At 39.4% G+C, this 20,354-nt stretch overlaps 2 protein-coding genes across 7 annotated transcripts in view; both read left to right on the top strand.

Moving 5' to 3' along the window:
- Positions 1 to 6,667, top strand: part of gsr (glutathione reductase) — a 9,293-nt gene extending 2,626 nt beyond the window's left edge. For all 3 annotated transcript variants that reach the window (XM_032527781.1, XM_032527780.1, XM_032527782.1), the window contains 9 exons: positions 1,569 to 1,638; positions 1,765 to 1,912; positions 2,034 to 2,088; positions 2,173 to 2,272; positions 2,377 to 2,631; positions 4,142 to 4,253; positions 4,835 to 4,966; positions 5,097 to 5,230; positions 6,019 to 6,667. In XM_032527781.1, coding sequence (XP_032383672.1) covers positions 1,569 to 1,638; positions 1,765 to 1,912; positions 2,034 to 2,088; positions 2,173 to 2,272; positions 2,377 to 2,631; positions 4,142 to 4,253; positions 4,835 to 4,966; positions 5,097 to 5,230; positions 6,019 to 6,168 — 1,156 coding nt within the window. In that variant the 3' untranslated portion in view covers positions 6,169 to 6,667. The remainder of the gene's footprint in view (positions 1 to 1,568; positions 1,639 to 1,764; positions 1,913 to 2,033; positions 2,089 to 2,172; positions 2,273 to 2,376; positions 2,632 to 4,141; positions 4,254 to 4,834; positions 4,967 to 5,096; positions 5,231 to 6,018) is intronic.
- Positions 6,668 to 8,186: 1,519 nt separating this feature from the next.
- slc30a9 (solute carrier family 30 member 9) lies at positions 8,187 to 18,382 on the top strand. Of its 4 annotated transcripts, none has more exons than XR_004333844.1 (20): positions 8,187 to 8,337; positions 8,718 to 8,867; positions 8,976 to 9,164; positions 9,342 to 9,359; positions 9,454 to 9,501; positions 9,669 to 9,768; positions 10,044 to 10,136; positions 10,289 to 10,371; positions 10,903 to 10,961; positions 11,378 to 11,445; positions 12,054 to 12,212; positions 12,482 to 12,617; positions 12,716 to 12,755; positions 12,848 to 12,919; positions 13,690 to 13,797; positions 14,089 to 14,254; positions 15,138 to 15,267; positions 16,630 to 16,743; positions 16,902 to 17,006; positions 17,963 to 18,382. XR_004333844.1 is itself a non-coding variant. In XM_032528047.1 (20 exons), the coding sequence occupies exons 3-20, from the start codon at positions 8,759 to 8,761 to the stop codon at positions 16,944 to 16,946; spliced, it is 1,737 nt and encodes a 578-aa protein (XP_032383938.1). In that variant the 5' UTR covers positions 8,211 to 8,337; positions 8,670 to 8,706; positions 8,737 to 8,758; the 3' UTR covers positions 16,947 to 17,769. The 4 variants fall into 4 exon arrangements, 3 of the variants coding, with proteins under 3 accessions (XP_032383937.1, XP_032383939.1, XP_032383938.1); XM_032528047.1 differs by lacking the exon at positions 17,963 to 18,382 and adding an exon at positions 8,670 to 8,706 and having other exon boundaries at positions 8,211 to 8,337; positions 8,737 to 8,867; positions 16,902 to 17,769; XM_032528046.1 differs by lacking the exon at positions 17,963 to 18,382 and having other exon boundaries at positions 16,902 to 17,769.
- Positions 18,383 to 20,354: the final 1,972 nt, after the last annotated feature.

Here is a 20,354-nt window from a genome sequence, read left to right on the forward strand (position 1 = left end):
AGCAGTTTTAGCAAGAGAAAAATAAATTAAAAAATAGATAAAAAAGACAGTATAAAGAACACAAAATAACAATAAGAACATTTGTCAAATAAACAAAGAAAAGACCATAAATTATTATTAAAGTGTCAGTGTTGAGTCCAGTATTGAAGTGATAAAGTGACTAGGTGTGAATTTAAGTCCAGGTGTGCGTGTATGTATGTCTGTATGTGTACTGTGTGTGTGTATGTATGTATGTGTACTGTGTGTATGTATGTGTACTGTGTGTATGGATGTGCATGTATGTATGTGTACTGTGTGTATGGATGTGCGTGTACTGTGTGTATGTATGTATGTATGTATGGATGTGCGTGTACTGTGTGTATGGATGTGCGTGTACTGTGTGTATGGATGTATGTATGTATGTGTACTGTATGTATGTATGTGTACTGTGTGTATGGATGTGCATGTACTGTGTGTATGTATGTATGTATGTATGTGTACTGTGTGTGTGTGTGTGTGTATGTATGTATGTACGTGTACTGTGTGTATGTATGTCTGTATAAATGTATGTATGTATGTATGTATGTATTGTCCTCTCTGCCCTATTTCCTCCTCCCCCCTAGTGAGGAGTTGTATAGTCTAATGGCATGAGGGACAAAGGAGTCCTTGAGTCTGTTGGTCCGGTACTTGGGAAGGAGCAGCCTTCCACTGAACCGGCTCCTCTGGGTGCTGATGACGGTGTGCAGGGGGTGGCTGGCATTTTCAGTAATGTCCAGCAGTTTGTCCAATGTCCTCCTCTCTGCCACCGTCACCAGTGAGTCCAGCTTCATGCCGACCACAGAGCCGGCCCGCCTGATCAGTTTATCCAGCCTGTGGGTGTCCTTCTTTGATATGCTGCCCCCCCAGCACACCACAGTTAGTCAGGGATAATGAAAAAAAACATTAACGTAGGTCAGGGCTGGGCAGTCCTTTTAAGTAAGCCTGCAAAGAGTAATGTCAAAGTGTGTCCAACTCTCAATACATTATTGAAAAGCTCAGTATATACAGTATATATTAAATATGTGCACAATCTTTGCGTACAACACAGAAAATACATTAGTTTTCATAAAGTGTAAATTCAATCAACAACAGATTGGCTGTTTAGAGTTACACATCGTAGAGGTAGGCAGGAAAAACTCTACATTACGCACAGAGACTGGGCTCACGTAGAGCTGAATGTAAACAAAAAGATTTGTGCCGTAATGTTGTAATTTCTTTTTTGTCCTATAAATTTGGTATTGAAAAAAGGAACGTTGAGGAACTGGTATCCAAATCCCGGTATTGGTATCGGTAGAAGTATTGAATTTCTTTTAACAAAACCCAGTCCCAAAATACTCAGATCTGGGCCTGTCCCCTTAAAATTATGCTTGGATGTATGGGTATTTTAGAGCATTTATTTAAGTGTACGTTCCTTTTTTTTCTTTTTTTTTTATGTATGATTTTTAAGAAGTGTTTGAGATGCATGCGTCATTGGAATGCATGCCTTCCTCGTGGAAATGTGGCTAAAAAAAACAAAGCACCTCTTATCTTTGATCATTTCCTGTTTGCAGAGCTCTCAAGGCCAAAAGGGATGCTTATGTTGGTCACCTAAATCGTATTTATCGCAACAATCTTGACAAAGTAAGTTCATGTTTAACATTTCACATCTTTATTATTTCAGTGTGTTTGTTGTTCTTTCCTGTATACGTTTATATTTACTTGTCATGTCTTCAGTATTTTTTAATAATGACATCTGATCCATTCCAGGCTAAAGTCCAAACTATTCACGGTCAGGCCAGGTTTACAAATGATTCTGAGCCGACTGTGGAGGTAAATGGAAAGAAATATACAGCCCCCCATATCCTCATCGCCACTGGAGGGCAGCCTACTGTTATGAGTGATTCGGAAGTTCCAGGTAAGACATACTGTACTTAGATTTGACTTGGAAAAGTTAGTTTTATTAAATCTGTTAATTAAAAGATGACTTAAATAAAATTGAAAAAATTGGTTGAAATGTGTTTTGTTGATAACTTCAGGGGGAAGTCTTGGCATTACCAGTGATGGCTTTTTTGAACTTGAAACTCTGCCAAAGTAAGCTTATCGTATAATCTCTTCATTGTTTATACCATGTTTAAAGTTTGTGCTTATAATTTCAAAGTTCTGTTTTCCCAACAGGCGCAGTGTGATTGTGGGTGCAGGTTACATTGCAGTGGAGATGGCCGGCATCCTTTCCGCCCTGGGGTCCAAAACATCCCTCATTGTTCGACAGACTGGAGTAAGAAACCCATAGACTCGCTACTAAATACTAAATGATGATGTTCATAAGTGTGCAGCCATGCAAGAATTGTAATGCTGTGTGCTCTCATATTTTCTCTGTAGGTTTTGAGGAACTTTGACAGCTTCATAAGCACAAACTGCACTAAAGAACTGCAAAACTCTGGTGTGGATTTGTGGAAGAATTCCCAGGTGAGGTCTGTTCGTAAAACCGACAAGGGACTGGAGGTGACGATTGTCACCCAAGACCCCGAGAAGAAGAACGACGAGGAGAAGATCGGCACCATCCAGGAAGTGGACTGCCTTCTCTGGGCCATCGGCAGGCAGCCAAACACTTCTGGACTGAACATTGGCGAGATGGTAACAGTCTACCACATAATGTCTACTGTAAACTAGATGCTGAAATGTGCAGAGGAAACATTTACATCTTTAGTGGTAAAACAGTCAGGTGATCCTAAAAGAATTGACTATTTATTCTTCTTATTGAGGCAATTCATTTTGCAGCTGGAAAGAGTGCAAAACACCCATCAATAAAATAGTAACAGTGCATTTAAGACGGGTAACTACAGCGTATCACCACTGTCTGTTTGCAAAGGGAATTAATTAGTGTTTGGCTCTGTACAGATTTCCTCGTGTCACCCTCATCCTGGCTGCTTAACTGTCCTCGTGGATTATAGCAACACCGCAGATACCTCCTTCCATGCGCTGCTTAGATTGTGTGGAAAACTTTAAAACTCAGTTGAAAACTCTGCTTTTTAAAGAGGCTTTTAACTAGATTGTAGGGTGGTTAGGCTTGTCTTATGTGTACGTGTTATTCTTTTTGTTTTGTTTTTGTGATGCTTTGTATTTATGAGAGTTGTTAATGCTTCCTTTTGTTGTGAAGCACTTTGTGATCTTCATCTGAGAAAAGTGCTATACAAATAAATTTTACTTACTTACTTTTGAAGTAGCAGCTTTTGAAAGAAGAAAGAACTAAATCCAATAACACACTATTGGATAAAAGGTTTCATAGTGTAACACATTTTTATATTTAAAAAAAAAAAATAGAGCCCAAAATAAACCAGGCATGGGATCATTTTAAATCGGCGATTAGGGATAATCCGGTAACGAGACAGACAACATACTTAGCAGTCTTTGTTACGTTGTTTCTTTAGAGGTGAAGAGTAAAATGTTTGTTAGCTCAGGATAACAGGCAACTTAATAACTGATTAATGGGGAAGTTATTATTGTTATTTTTCTATTCAAGGTACTTCACCATACAGTAGCTTAGTGAAAGAGAGCTATCAGTTTGCCTATTGAAGGGAACGTTTAATAGACATTTTTATCTAACTAATACCACACATTCTGGCTTCTATTTTTATTGTCTAACCTGTAATATGAAGGAGAATGTGAGTGAAATGTCACCACAACAGTTCAACCACTAACTTCCATGTAGAAAGTATCAAACTAAGTGAAGTTAGTAGTTTGCAGGGATCAGTCTTGGTTGAAACACATGATATTGTTAAACAGTGAGTTTGTGGTTGCCCCTGCTCTGTGTATTCTCGAGGTTTTCGGTCATTGTTGTTTCTTGCTTTATACAGAAACGGTTTCTGTTGCTCACTCCTTAAAGTTCGTTACAAATGCACACACTCTGTAGTTCAGCAGCTTGGGATTAGTGAGGGAGAGAACAGAAATAGCCGAAACATTTTTTTTGCAAACTTTTTACTGGTGTTTTTGCAGATTGTACAAAGTTTAAGATTGTGATTGTACAATTATGTTCACCATTTTGATATAGAAAACAAATAATGAAGTGTATTTGTATGTGTGTATATACCAGCACCCAGGCATACACAATGTATCTTTCCTTTAAGATGTTCCTCTCTGTTTGCAGGGTGTGGATACAGATGAAAAGGGCCATATCCTTGTGGATGAGTTTCAGAACACCAGCAGACCCGGGATCTACGCTGTAGGGGACGTTTGTGGCAAAGCTCTTCTCACACCTGGTAGGTATTAACTCAAATCATTTTGTGGAGGTTGCTTACAAAAACTATACAGTCATGTTTACATTTGAGCTTGCCCAGTATGGGCATTTAAAGGCTGATAAATTAAATGTTTCAGTGGTATTTTCTATCCATTTTTAATATCTACACATTTTGGTTTTTATGCCTAAAAGGTGTTTTATTATTAGTAGGGTAAAAAAGGAGACATTTTTAGAGGTCTTCAGTTGAACTTTAGTCACCTTTTATAAACAGTTAAGGACTTTATTTAGTGTCTATTAGAGGCAAGAACTGCATGAAATGAAATGACTTTTAAAAACTAAAAGCTCCAAATATCTGCTCTGAAACTGCCAGGAAGTGTCCTCCCTCCATCTAATACTGTTACTTGTGAACATAGCACACGAAGCACATTTTTGTCAAGTTGTGTTGTGTACAGTTGTAAGTATACAAGACAATGATATTTTAATAAGAAAACCATTAAATGAGCCACTTTGGCGTTTTTATTCTTTGTGGGCCACTAAAATGTTTTCTCAGGACGTTTACAGAGGCAGAGTTGTGCTCTGATGTAATGTTGTGTGTCGGGGCAGTTGCCATTGCTGCAGGCAGAAAGCTGGCACACAGACTGTTTGAGGGCAAGAAGGACTCCAAGTTGGACTACTCAAGTATCCCGACGGTGGTGTTCAGCCACCCACCCATCGCAACCGTGGGCCTCACAGAAGGTGAGCAGTAGTTTTCAAAATCAAAGTTAAACTTTTGATGGATTAAAATTGCCTTTTTTTTGTTTTTTTTAATCCTTTTGTAGTACTCAACAGGACAAGAATTACAATGGCTAATTTGTGTTTGTCACAGAGGAGGCCATTAAATCTAGAGGAAAGGAGAACGTGAAGATCTACAAGACTTCTTTCACTCCGATGTATCACGCCATCACGAGCAGGAAAAGTCAGTGCATCATGAAGCTGGTGTGTGAGGGCAAGGAGGAGAAGGTAGGAGTCATCTGCTATTTACAGTTTCGATCAAATATCATCAATACTTTGATAGATCAGTAATTATTCTTCTGACTTTCTAATGTCATTTAAATTGTTGTAACGGATGATAATAATAATCAAAAGTTATGATCAGAGTTAAAACCGTGAGGTAGGACGCAAAACATATAACATATAGCATATAAAAGTGCAGCGCAGGTTTACGTTGTCATAGCTTCTGGCTTTGTTTGTGCCTTGAAAGGTCAACGGCACCGAGGTCAAAGTTGAAATAATTTGAACTTTGAGCGCATCACTCGGTGGCAGTTTCGTGCAACGCACTATGCCGAGGGTAGCGCTTCCTCAGAGTTGTCTCCACCGCTTTCCCCACAGTAAAACAATGGCATAGCCAACGCTGAGAGATTTTTATCAGGTCTAGATGGCTTTAGACTTGCTCTATCTCTACATCTAATATAAACCCTAAACCCTGCTAAAAAAGTAAATGTACATAAATTGATCATAAATCATCTCTAAACCAAAAGAAACCTGCATGACTTTGTCCTTGGGTAGTGTGTGGTCAACAAACCTTATTCCAGGCACTCAAGTGGATCACAATAATAAAAAGCCTTACAAATATGGCCGATTTTTTAACGTATTACTTGCTCCCTGGACCAACTCGGTTTATGTGTATTCTGTTTTTGAATGACAGTGCATCTATTTTTGCATCTTGCCCAATGTGCCCCTGTTTTTGGCTCATGTGAACATCAACAACTGCAGTCATTATCAAAGATGGACTTGTCTCTTATCCCCAGGTGGTGGGTCTGCACATGCAGGGCCTGGGCTGTGATGAGATGCTGCAGGGATTCGCTGTGGCCATCAAAATGGGTGCTACCAAAGCAGACTTTGACAAGACTGTTGCCATTCACCCCACCTCGTCTGAGGAGTTTGTCACAATGCGTTAATGCAATCACAAACTCCCCCCTTTTGCAAGACAACTTGCAACCCACACAAGCATACCAGGACAGAGTCGCTCCTCTGTACCACTCTCGCATCAGCTTGACGACTTGCTTTCTAAAACTGCATACTTCCATTTTCCCTCATTTAAGTGACCTTATTTGTGCACAGTGTTTCATCTTCTCTAATTTTTACCTAAATGGACCAAGACTGAGTTAGGCCTTCTTAAACTGTACTATGGGTCTTGAATATTGATAGAATATTCTGGATTCTATTTTAATGATTGTAACAATGGAAGGGATGGATCGGCAGGTTTTGATGTCGAGTGATTGCATGGGAAATCAAAAAGACTCTCCCCTAGTGTATGTGTTTGATTTGTCAGTTATTTGTTTGATGAATATGACAAACACTGCTGCTCCTTAAGGCACCTATTTACTCCAAGGTCATAATATATATCGACTGTACTGTTTTAGAGTTTCAATAAACATGCATGATTTTTTTTCTTAACTGTTGTGATTCCCTTTTTTTCCATTCACTGACTAAGTCTTTATTTTAATTTTTTATTTTTTATTGTGCTGTGTTGCAACACAATGGGTTGAGCAATTAATGAGGTACTTCTCAATTTGGACAGAGGTAATCTATGTATTCTATGGAGGACATATTTAGTCAAAGTATTCCTAGCTTCCAAGGTAAAATTGTATGATGACAATGCTACATTTAAGACAACTAGCACACTATTTCATAGCTAAAAAAGGCTGAATAATAACCCTGCTTTTTACTACCCAGATGTTTCGTGTTGCGTAGTGCAGTAAAGCAAACTGGTTGCATATTCTCCAGATGTGCTAGTGTGGTAGATCTATTTCCATATGAAAATAGTGAAAATTAATTTATTTGGAATATTGTAGTGGTGATAAGTAACTAAATCCATTTATTTAAGTACTGCATGTACAATTTTGAGGTACTTTTCCTTCCTTTTTCTGATTCTTTCTTTACTTCTACTCAAACAGTTCAAAAGATAAAACATAACAAAAATATCTTTATTAAAATATGATGCATTATAGATTGAACTTCCCAACATAACAAAGTAATCTAAATGTACTTTGTCAACCATTTACACAACAATACAATATTTTGATGTTAATATTTGATATACATAGAGGCCATTCTGCTGCACAATGAGGTATTTTTACTTTAGGCACTTCTAAAATTTTACTACAGTAAGATGTAAAATGCAAGACTCATGTAATACATATGACCTGTTTTAGCCTACATAACTGAACAATCTTCCAACACTAGGTACTTTAACACAACATATTTTAATCAAATTAATATTTTCTTCTAAACTGTATATGAAACAGTTGGATGTAAACAGCACCATGAGGATGACGGGGAACATGGATGGCCTAGTTTGCACAGCGGTTATTGCAGGACTGGATTATGGAGAAATGAGATGGCAGGAAATTTGCATAGTTGTAGACAAATTCTGTCAAAACAAAGTTAAAAGGTTTCCAGCAAAAAAGACATTATAGAGATTCACACTTCACACTGAATATTCTTGTACTTTCTGAGAACTAAGAAGAAAAACAAACTATTTATTTTAACACTACGTATACCAGGATATTTGTGGTTAATGTTAAACATTTCGTAAGAAGAAAACTGGGAAAACAATTCAATTTCAGGATGAATACATTCTTATATGTTTAGAAGGTCAGGAGATGGGGAAAGATCTTTTTTAATGATTTTTTTTTTTGTACTGTTAATTTTATTATTGAGGAAATGCCATATTCGCAAGAAGAAATGGGCAGACTGCAAACCAAACACTGGACACATTTTTATGAAGAACTGCATCAATATGGCAACATTATAAAATACATTAAAAAGAAAAGGCAATTAAGACTAATTTAGTGTTGGGCTGTTTATGAAGGCTACGTCGGGGATGCTCTTGGTTCTTAAAACACAGTGGAAAAAAATAAATAAATAAAAAACTTAAACTGAATGTGCTCTCGCGAGAAGACAGACAACGTCACTTTTGTGTCACAGGTCACTGTGCGTGTGTGTTGTTTGCAGTGTTACCATTACCGGTAGTTTAGTCTCGCTTTGCCAGACCCTCCTCCAAAGTTTGGTCATATATTCTAAAATGGATACAGACTATGCAGAATAAACATCCCAATAGAAAGGTATTGTCTTTCTTAAATGACCTTATCTAAATGTATTCGCTGTTCAGTTGTAGTTGTTTCTGAGTACACAAAATGTTACACAGTACTTGTTACTTACGGTGGCTAACGATGTTAGCTCACGGTGCTAGCTAGTCGGTGTTGGTGGCGCTGCAGCAGCGTCAGTACGGCAAAGATAGTTGACCATTCAACCGATTATTAATGACAAGCATTTCAGTTAGCCACCAATGCCACTTGTGTTTAACACTTTAGTTTGTTTCATAGCGATGCTAACGTTACTGCTTGATGAAACTGTCAGGTGTTGAGGGGCAATGTCTTGCCGTTAATCTGTTCAGTTGACAAGCTAACACCACAGTGACCGTGCTATCTGTGACTCCGCATAGCAAGTTCCTGCCCTTCGGTACCAAGCCCCGCTACAGCGAGGATGTTCCCCAGCCTGGCCCACAGACCATGGCATATCTTCTGCAGGCTCTCCTTTCAACACAGGGCACCCCTGTCACAACGGTCCCCGAGGATCCCCCAGCTGTACTACGGTGAGGACTCATTACACATTATGGCTAGTACTGCTGTGTTTTCTCTTGAACCATAGTTTACAATGCAGTACAACTGAAGAAACGTTTATCATACGTTCTGTCTCACAGGTTTGAAGCGTGGAGGCATACATAATGTGTGTTTCAGCCTCCCAGACTGCCGTGTTGCTTCTCTAGGGCTGGGCAAGGTGCAGTACTACTCTACCTCTGGCAACAGTAAAGATGGTCCCCCAAAATCGGCATCAGGTGATGCTCCAACAGCAGAAAAGGTCCTGTCTGCTGCTGCAAAAGCCACCCCAGGTTCACCAGCTGACTAACTTTAATGTTTCAGAATACCAAAGATTCAGAAGTTGTTGAGATGTTTGCTGTTCGTCTGTTCTTGTCATTTTGTGTGGCTCTGCATTGTGTACATTAACATATTGTGTATTTTTTTTAACTGCTAAAACTGTTGTTTATTGCATGCCCTGTCAACATTAGCACCGGAAAATGTTTCTGGTAAGTGTAGATGTTTAGGAAAATTCCAAAGTCTTCCAGAAGAATTTCACTTTACTTTACTTCTTTGATTACATTTCAATCTTTGCTCTCATAGGTGCAACACCTCAGGGACTGACTAAAGCTGAGACAATTCAAGTGAAAGGTAACAATATTTGTGTATGCTTCACATGAAACTCACTGCCTTACTCTTGAGTTACCTATATTGTTAGCATCTTCAGAATGTGGGTGTGATTTGATGACTTGCACAAGCATGAGGACTAATGAAAGTAGATAAAACCCTGTATCATAATTTCCCTCTGTCATATGCAGTTCGAGCAGTCCTGAAGAAAAGAGAATATGGAACCAAGTACACTCAGAACAACTTTATCACAGCAGTCAGAGCCATGAATGAATTCTGCCTCAAACCAAGGTAACCCCAGTTTCCTGAACAAATTGTGTTACATTTCATTTATTTGGTATATATTCACTGCGCCTAAAGCTGAATTGAATGCTTATCTGTTCAGTGTAACCGTGGTCAGTGCTAGCTGAGATGCAGGCAGACCCGAACACACATTCTTTTGAGTTAATAAGCAAACATGCTGTTGTCATTAGCAAATATAAGACTGCCTAACATCGTTTCACCCAGGTCTTCCTAAATCTTTTTCTTCCCCCCCTTCCCCCTTGTGTGTCTGTATGTGTTCAAAGTGATCTGGAAAAGCTTCGAAAGATCAGAAGACGCAGCCCTCACGACGACACGGAGGCTTTCACCGTCTTTTTGCGGTCAGATGTGGAGGCCAAGTTAGTTCTCCACCTTTTTGCTTTACACCTCAAAAAATCTAAAGAATATAAACACTATGTGTACTCCAGCAAATTATTGCTCAAACCACCAATTTTCATTCATGTGTCTCTCGTTTTGTGATTCATTTTTTCTTTCTTTCTGTCACTGTTAGAGCACTAGAAGTATGGGGAAGCCATGAAGCTCTAGCCCGAGAGAGAAATCTTAGGAAAGAAGTGGAGAGAGAGTTTGAAGAAAGTAGGTTTATTTTTTAGTTGTCCCTCTGTGAACGTGTAATAATAATGTAAATAATGCTTTTTGTCTCAAAGCCAAAGTTCAACATGTAATATTTCGTTCCCATTCAAAATCCAAGTCTAATAAAAACACAGATTTTTCAGTGTACTCTTTCTTACCTCTGACCAGTTACAAGGTGACAAGCTTCAGGGTGTCCCTGCTCGTGAAATAGTCCAACACATACCCTTTTGTAAAAGTCAGAACTGTCTTTTTTTATACTTCAGTTTTTGTAAAAAATAAACAAGATATGGCATGATAATTTGTGAGCTTTAGAGATCCTGGTAGGCAGATTTTGTTACTTTTGGATGGAGCCAGGCTAGCTGTCTCCCCGTTTCTATTCTTTATGCTAAGCTATGGGGGCGTTTCTTTAATGCAAAATACAGACCTTTTGTGAATATTTGTATAGCTACCCTTATTGTTTAACATCTGTTAATTGGTTATTTTGTCTGTTGGACATCTCGTTATTATTTGTATCTCTTATTTGTTGACCTCCAGGTATTTTTAGGAATCAACAGTTGTTAAAGGAATACAAAGACTTTTGGGGAAACACTAAGGTGAGCTCTTTTATTCTGTCATTTAGTTGGATAATGTGATTAATTCCGAAATGTTTTATGTGTGAAAGGGATAAGAATGGACATTAGTGATGTATTTGTGTGACCTTTTTCTCACTTACAGAGGTCACTACCTCTACGTAGATATTAATGTCATTATCTGTTGTCATTTATGAAGTTCAGTAATGTTATTTTGATGACTTACTATACGGATCTACACTGTTCTGGTATGGCATGGTGTATTCTATTCTCTGCTGGCTTGTTACTCCTCCTTGTGTTCTCACAGTATTTTTCACGAGATAACATTAACTGTATAAGTCTGTTATGACGACATAGCTGGACCTTACCAGTCAAGTGTATATTACATCAAAGGTCGGTTGCTACATTTCACTATAGTTGTTTTTCCTTGTTCCACAAAGCCTCGATCAGGCCAGAGGACAACTTTCCTACAAGGACCGGGGAAGGTGGTCATGGTCGCTATTTGCATGTAAGTTTTAATACTCTCGCCCTTGTTTGGTTTCGCTGTGAAGTCTTTCTGTTCTCAGTTACTTTGCTGAGTTGTAGCGCACACAGTGGGAGGTATTGGATTAGAGAAGAACCACGAGTCTGTTCCTAGCAGTATGTCAGTATGTCGGGTGAATATCAGAGTGTAACGTTTTGGAGACAGTAGGCCTACGTTCATTATAGCTTTTATTCTAAAAAAAGAAGAAAACCCCCGGCACTGGAGAGTTTTGACACTCAAAACAAATTCTCAAAGATGTGAAAATTGTATTGGAAACTGCATGGGCATGAGATCATGTGGCCTATTGGATTAGGATGATTGCATTACAGGACATGTGCAGTCACATGAACAGCAAAATGTGTCCTTCACGATCGAGTCGGTACATGTGTTATTAACCCTTAGGTTCATTTTGCGCCGGAATTGTCCTTTAACAGCCACCTTATCACATAGATAACTGTTTTTCTGTCCAGCACCAACTTTTTATTAAATCTGTAGACCACCAAAGTCATAACTACTGTTAACCATTAAATTATAGTGTTGATGTTTTCAATGCCCTTTGAGTGCTTAATCTACTTATTTTTCCTTGTCCTCAGCAATGGGCTGAATTTCATCTTCAAGCTGCTGGCTTGGGTCTACACTGGATCAGCTAGCATGTTCTCAGAGGCCATCCACTCTCTGGCCGACACCTGCAACCAGGCACTGCTCGCCCTGGGTATCAGCCAATCTGTCCGCAACCCTGATGCTGGGCACCCGTAAGCACCACACCTTACTGTACTGTTAAAAAAAAAAAAGATGATTATGAGAGGAACATGAGCTGTCGCCAAAGGAAAATAGGTCATTATAACAAGAGTAGAAGTATAGGTTGAAGTTTACACATTTAAAATTTTAAGAAGTTATCCTTTTGCAAACAGCGTTTTTGCAGAGGGAAGGTATATAATTGTTGTTGATGGGTAAGAGAACCTATCCTGGTTTTGTTCAAATGATACACTCAACTGTAATAGAGGCCCTACGTCTTTTCCAGGTATGGCTTCTCCAACATGCGCTACATTGCCTCTCTCATCAGCGGAGTGGGCATTTTTATGATGGGAGCAGGCCTCTCCTGGTACCATGGCATCATGGGATTGCTGCACCCACAGCCCATTGAATCTTTGTTATGGGTGAGTGTCTAGGTGGACTTGTGTCTGTATGATATATGAGATATATAAGATATATCAAGGAAAATAATGACCCAACACGTCACTTCTCTGTGTTACAGGCTTACTGTATTCTGGCAGGCTCTCTGGTGTCTGAAGGAGGTTGTTTATTAAAATGAAGTTTTTTGATCATGACATTTGGACATAAAGTATAATTTTATACTGAAACATCTCTTTCTGTTTGCCTTTCTCAGCCACATTACTAGTAGCCATAAATGAGATAAAGAGGAGCGCCCATCTTCATGGAGTGTCTTTTTATGAATATGGTATGTACGGCGGAAATATTTTTCATATTAATTGATGATGCTTTGAATGCCATTTACATCTGGCATTACAATGACTCTATATTGATCAGGCAGCAATTTACTTTGCCCTGTTGTACGTACAAAATAACCAGCACAATAAAATTACAGTATAGACAACCAGGATGAGAACATTTATACATAGAGTGGCAACATATGGGAAGAAAATGGACCCAGGAGGATGTTATGCAGCTTCCAGGTGTCGCCAAACAGAACCCAAGCCACAGGACCTCTTCACCATCATGTTGCCTGGAAAGCAGACAACCACAAATGCACAGGACGCAAAACTGAAGCGCATCATTCACACAGATCGGAGAATGAAACAAGCACACAGAGGAAGAGGAGAGTTTGAATCCCTGATGACGGAGATCCAGATCCAAATGCGTGAAGTGGGGCACTGAGAGCCAGGAGAGAGCAAGAAAGGGTGCCTGGACGACCAAGTACATCTGCCGTCAGTTTGAAATGAAGGAATCTTACCTCTGGAGTAAAAGAAAGCAGGTGTTTCCTGTCATTGTATGCAGACACTGTCTTTCAGTCCGAGTTGATTTGCATATTGGGAAGGAAAGACGTAAATCAGATCATTTATCAACCATAATTCCACCAAAGACATATATCTGACAACAAATGTTGTTGATAATAATAATGTTGATAAATCCAGACTTGGTGCAATGTGGATACAAAGCTCTTGAAAATTTGGATGTAATTGTGGTCTCGCGTTGTTTTTATGTGTGCAGTTATGCAGAGTCGAGACCCCAGTACTAATGTAGTGCTGCTGGAGGATGCTGCGGCTGTATTAGGAGTCATCATGGCTGCTGGCTGCATGGGCCTCACCTCACTTACAGGTAACCAAAGAGACATTAATGGATTATTGGAGTCAGTCAGTTTCAATCTATTCTATTGCCCTTAGTCATGCATTTAATGAGTTCATGTTTTATTGCTTCTTTTAATCTTCTCAACCAGTACTATGATTTATTATTCTTCAATTGATAAAGTTCATATCAGGATAATCCTTCTCTCATGTTTTTGTACTTCAGTCTGCACTGTCAATGTTGGCAATGATCCATACTTCTAAAGTTTTACTGATTCCCTTTTAATTTCTTTTCCTCTGTCCCTCTCCACCTGCGCCACCCCAGGTAACCCCCTCTATGACAGTATGGGTTCGATCTGCGTGGGCACATTGCTGGGCGCCGTCTCAGCCTTCCTCATCTACACTAACACAGAGGCTCTCCTGGGTCGTTCCATACAGGCTGAACGTGTACAGAAGCTTACTGAGTTCCTGGAGAACGACCCTGCAGTAAGGTCAGCAAATGAGATGGCCCACTTTATGTGCACACACCTCCATGGCTATGAAACATGAACCAGGTCAGGAATCATTCATGTGTATCCAAATAATCCCAACTCAAGTCCACATGGTCTAACAGTGACTTTAAAGAGCTACTGATGTCGATGGGACAACATTCAAGTTCCACATGGTCTAACAGTGACTTTAAAGAGCTACTGATGTCGATGGGACAACATTCAAGTTCAAATCACATTAATTTACCTAATTTAACATGCATCTCGTCTCATAAGCAAGCTGTGAAAAGGGATCTACTTTAATTACTCTGTTACAACATGCACATACAAGTAACTTTAAGGAATTTAACCTTGTTAAACCTTAAACCTTGTGGTTTTTTAACCAGTTTCATTCTTTCATTCTAAACTCCACTTGATTTATGAGGACTATGGTTAAGTGCTCCTCAGGTCTCTGCGGGGTAAATCCAGAGCTAGGGTGACTATTTGTCGAATCTGAGTTTTCCGGTGCTTGATTAAAACAACTTTTAAATGTGCCCGTCACCAAAACCAAGTTCCTTCCGGAGATTATTTTGCAGAGGAACATTTGCTCTGTCCGGTGCTTAGAGCTGCCCAAGACCATTGTGATTGGTTTAAAAAAAAAAAATGCCAGTACACGAAACTACGTTTTTCTCCTATTCAGGAATGTTGTGTGGAAGTGCTAGACGTTCCTCCGCAGCACTGTGGTGATACTGTAGGTCTGGCAGTGCAAGACTACATTTTATGTCATACTCGTTAGAAACACACCGTTTAGCGAAAGTTCACTAAAGTATCCTGGAACATGTTTTGTTCTCTAACTAAGTTTTAAGTTTGATCCTTTTTATTCCTGCTTTGTTTTCATCATGATCAGGGCCATCCACGATGTGAAGGCCACTGATCTGGGACTGAGCAAAGTGCGATTCAAGGCTGAAGTTGACTTTGATGGCCGAGTGGTGACACGGTCTTATCTGGAAAAACAAGACATTGACCAAATCCTCAATGCAAGTTTTTTTTTTTCACTCCCTTTGTTTCCTTCTTCTTTAATATTTTGTGATCACTAATTGTTATTACTATGGTGTTTAGTATGCAATAAGCATGTCTTTTGAACACTACATCTGTCGCTAACAACTGCTAAGAACACATAAATCACAGATCAATTCAAAACAAAGGTTTTTTCAGTCATTAAAGGATAATTCCAGTTTTTATGCTTTGTTTATGCCATTGTAGTGAACAAGTTGTGAAAGAGTGAACAAAATCTTGTCATTTTTCCTACTATAATTGCTGCATGTCAGCCCTTCTCTCTCTGTCACAACCTAAATAAATCATTCAATCAATATATATTATTATTATATATAGCACTTTATAGCAACCAGCAGGTATCCAAAGTGCTTGACATCAGAAACCAAGAGTAAAACACTTATCTTACAATAGAAAGAGTCAACATAGAAAACAGTAAAATCAGAAAAAGTTACAAAGAAACATAAGAATTACATTGCCACACCACTGCTACGTGTTATGAGCCAGACTAAACATACGTTTTGAGTTTGGAGCTAAAAAGAGCGACATCTGTAATAGTGCGAATATCAGAGGGGAACTTCTTCCAGAGTCTTGGGGCAGCAACTGCAAAAGTCTGATCTCCCCACCATTTATACCTGGACCTTGGGACTTCTAAAACTCGCTGATTTGAAGACCGGTTGTGCTCCCTTAGTTAAAATTTCAGACACATACTCTGGGTCCAGACCATTTAAAGCCTTAAAAACAAACAATAAAATCTATTCTAAAACACACCAGGAGCCAATGCAGGGTGTAGAGAAATAGAGAATAAAATGTCTAAAAGGAAAAAACACACAACAGCCCCTTACACTGCAGCTTACACAGTCACTTTTAATAACAACAACTGATTATTATTGGGACATTTTGGTTTAAACAAAAAGCCACTTCAGTGATGTTCTGTTTACTTTGCTAAATGTTGGTTCCTTGCTGCATTCATCACATTGGAAGAAGCATTCATTAAAAACTGTTATGGTTTTGTCCATAGTATACAGTATAATAATTATTTAAAATGAATCATAAATGACCCACAGCAGATGTAAGGATCTACAACATACAGTAACGCAGGCCACAATAGCTACTCGCTAGGTTATCTAAAGAGCAGACCTTTGGATATGTTGTCTCCTGATTGAGCTACAGTCCAGTTGAATTTCAAATCCAAGCTTGAATTAATTTGCAACTAGGATGTTAAATCTCTTAAAATGTACTATTTTTGTCCTCCAATGTGTCCTTGGCTTTTGCTGTATCCAACATGCTTACCTTGTATCTTTACTGACTGAAGTTAAGCGTGTGCTTTTTTTTTTTCTCTGCAGGAAATTCAGCAGGTGAAGACCCCCGAGGAGCTGGAGAACTTCATGCTGAAACACGGGGAGAACATCATTGACACCCTGGGGGCCGAGGTGGATCGCTTGGAGAAGGAACTCAAGGTTCTGAAATATTAAACTTGCTCAAATTGTTTTCTAGAAGATACCTAAAAACGCCTCTTTTTTTTAAATTTTATGGGGTTGTTCCTATATTTACTAATTGGAATATATCTGCACAGCAAAGACAGATTTGTATGTAACCCTGTTGTTTTTCTCCGTAGCAACGAAACCCAGAGGTTCGTCATGTAGACTTGGAGATACTATAATACCTTACGGGTCATCCTGCTGTAACAAGAAGAGGAAAAGGTGAAAGGAGGGCTAAGCCTGCCTCGGCTATCACAACTCATCAAGTCTTACCGTACAAAAGTCCACAGCCATACTCGAGGACGGTGTTTTGGCAATGATCATTCTTTCTTTGTGTTTGTTGAACTTCAGTTAGCGGGATATTCAACCTGCCAGAGATCCACTTTTCACATTCAAGTGTGAGTGTTCCTGGCGTAAGACTGAGAACTGTAATTAGTCTCCTTGAATTTTAAGAGAAATTTGAATCTCTGTTGCATTTCACCTACATCTATGACAGTTTAGTCTCCTGGTTGTTTGGTTGACCTCACATTCCTGCATGAATGTGTTTGGATTCGGTTGAAATCAGGACCAGTATCATACTAGACTTGTACTTTAATGTGAAGAAGCTTGAACCACAGTGGTAGTGTTTCATTCATTAGTACAAAGGAAACCTGTGCGCTACGTATTCAAACCAGACTTATTTAACTGCGAGACATTAGTTGTTTATTTTCTTTAAATGTGAAAACGGAGGAACTGAAGACGCCACGATGCTCCTGCAGGTTCTCTAATAAAGACAGTTTGTGGTGGATAGATTGTATTGCTATTATAGTGTAAAACAGAAAAGAAAAATAACTTAAAAGGTGTTAAGAATTTTCATTTGATTGTATGCTAGAGTTGAAGAGTGAACTAAAAAAAACAGCACTTATTGAGCATCAGCTTATGCAAAACTTAATTAGAAAACAGTGTTACCACGTAAAATCAATATATTCCCATGATATTAAGAAAAAAAGTTTAAAGTCCGACTAACAAATGCATTAATTAACCATTTACTGGACATGTTGGTCTTTACACAAGGTCAAATGGAAAGAGTTGAAGATTCTTCCAAGCTAAGAAATTATATTATAGGCAATGGCATCCCTCTCTTTCTCTCTCACTTCATGTTTCAGCTTCACACTCCAAACTTTGATGTTCTCCAAACTTAGTACCTTTATCTTGCGAGGTACTGATCCAAAGATGTGGTACTGGAAGGATGCAAATTTCCAGTGTAAATAAGTGGTCCATGATGACAAAATGTAGCAAGCGATTGGGCCATCATCATCATCTTAAACTGGTGTTTAATTATTCAAGATGTCACCCTGTACAGAGCAGTGTACCAAACTTATCTCCTACTTGGTGTGAAACATACAGTGACTGCTTTTGCTTTTCATTCTGCTTTTACTTTAGTCAGTCTGCGGCAGCACAGGACACACCTGCCTGTCAAAAACTATGCTTCAGGAGGCAGGGCCGAGTCATTTCATCTCTGTTGGGAGGATGGATATGTATCTTTGAAGGTGTTAATAGTGTAATATTTTCCCCTGTTGGTTGTAACAAGGTTGCCACTGCTGAAGGAGTGAGAATAAATTTGAAATAATTTATTAAATATTTGGCTTTCCTTTTCTGTCATGTGCTCTGATCTCATTTCAACACTGCTTAATGTGTAGTTTGTGATTCACATGATGGAGGACAACGCTTCTCAAGATGTTGGCGGTCTTGAGGTGTGGGAGCTCCTACCTGGATTGTAACCCAAGTAACTAACCCATGGATGCATTCAAGACCTTCTGAACACAACTGGAAAAGCAAAGACGTGCATTTTCAATCCTTGCTTTTCGGATTGGAGGCCGGTTTTCTTGTTTTAAAGGTCCTGTAGAATTAAAATTTCACTTTGACGTTTAACTTTTTTTTAGCATGCATTACCACAGCCTGCCTATGGTCTCCTGGTGGTTAGAAATGGCAATAGGTGTATACTGAGCCCTGGGTACCCTGCTCTGTCTCTGAGAAAATGAAAGCTCAAATGGGCTGATCTGGAATCACATATGTAATCACATATCACATAGGATGACATAAGGGGCAAGATTCCAACCCCTTTCTCTACTTTGCCCGCCCAGAGAATTTGGCCCACCCCATAAGAGAGAGAGCCACCGTGGCTTTCAAATAAGCAAAGTGGCAGTTGGTCAAGGCCACACCCCCTGCCTCTACCTGCTGGCCCCCCCCCCCCCCAATAGCTACAAACTCAGGAGGCACATCCTAAGGAAAGCTCATTGTGGGACTGGCTCTAGTGGCTGTAATTTTGTGCCAAGGCTGAATTTTGGGAAAGAGACTTCAGATATGGTATTAGGGGACCACTAAGGCCTATTTAAAAGAGACTTCAGATACAGTATTAGGGGATCACTAAGGCCTATTTAAAAGAGACTTCAGATACAGTATTAGGGGACCACTAAGGCCTATTTAAAAGAGACTTCAGATACAGTATTAGGGGACCACTAAGGTCTAAATAAAAGTGACTTCAGATGTAGTATTAGGAGACCACTAAGGCCTATTTAAAAGAGACTTCAGATACAGTATTAGAGGACCACTAAGGTCTATATAAAGAGATTTCAGATACAGTATTAGAGGACCACTAAGGTCTATATAAAAGAGACTTCAGATACAGTATTAGAGGACCACTAAGGTCTATATAAAAGAGACTTCAGATACAGTATTAGGGACCACTAAGGTATATAGAAAAGAGACTTCAGATACAGTAGTAGGGGACCACTAAGGTCTATATAAAGAGACTTCAGATACAGTATTAGAGGACCACTAAGGTCTATATAAAAGAGACTTCAGATACAGTATTAGGAGACTACTAAGGCCTATTTAAAAGAGACTTCAGCTACAGTATTAGGAGACAACTAAGGTATATATAAAAGCATCCAAAGAGCACCATGTCATGGGACTTTTAAGCTCAGATGGTTGACTGGAATGTTTACCCATGTCCATTAGATGGTGCAGTTGTAAGGATGTGAGTGGGGGGAGTGTGTGTGTGTGTGTGGGGGGGTGCTAGCCTGTACGCTGACGTCAATAAAAACAGTCATTTCCAACCAGTCTGCGCATTGACCGACCGTTCAAAACATTACGCACAGCATCGCGGCTGGAGCCACGCTAGGCTGGTCGACTGAAATCATTTGTCGCCGAGCCCGGAGAGCGGAGACAATGCGGACAAACTCCATTGCAGGTTTTTACACCATTGAATGTTGTCTTAACATTTTGGGTGTTGCGCGCATATCAGTGTCATGTCTCGTCATACCATTCCCAAGTCAGTTGTGCCAGCGCCGCTGCCCATCTTGTTTCCTATCATGTCTCCCCTCCTCAGAGAAAGAAAGGGTCGCTTAGTGCACGTTGATTCAAAAAGAAGAAGCTGATCGTCAGGCTGATTTGGCTCATTATTATAAAGGAAACATGCGTCGAGACGCGCCTGTAACGTTCGGAGATCACCAAACACATCTCAAATCCTTCTGCACATCACATTGTCACTTTCAGTATCATTAATTTGTTCATTTTGCGAGCGGATTTAAAGAAAATGTAGCTGTTTT

The sequence above is a fragment of the Etheostoma spectabile genome, chromosome 10 (genome assembly GCF_008692095.1).
Source record: "Etheostoma spectabile isolate EspeVRDwgs_2016 chromosome 10, UIUC_Espe_1.0, whole genome shotgun sequence".
NCBI classification, from domain to species: domain Eukaryota; kingdom Metazoa; phylum Chordata; class Actinopteri; order Perciformes; family Percidae; genus Etheostoma; species Etheostoma spectabile.

What these genes read in the sequence shown, in the direction of transcription:
- slc30a9 (XM_032528046.1), top strand. Translation starts at nt 8,759, where the DNA reads ATGTTCCCCAGCCTGGCCCACAGACCATGGCATATCTTCTGCAGGCTC. An exon ending in GATCCCCCAGCTGTACTACG is followed by an intron (nt 8,868 to 8,975) that starts GTGAGGACTCAT and finishes TCTGTCTCACAG; the next exon opens with GTTTGAAGCGTGGAGGCATA. An exon ending in AACCCTGATGCTGGGCACCC is followed by an intron (nt 12,213 to 12,481) that starts GTAAGCACCACA and finishes CGTCTTTTCCAG; the next exon opens with GTATGGCTTCTCCAACATGC.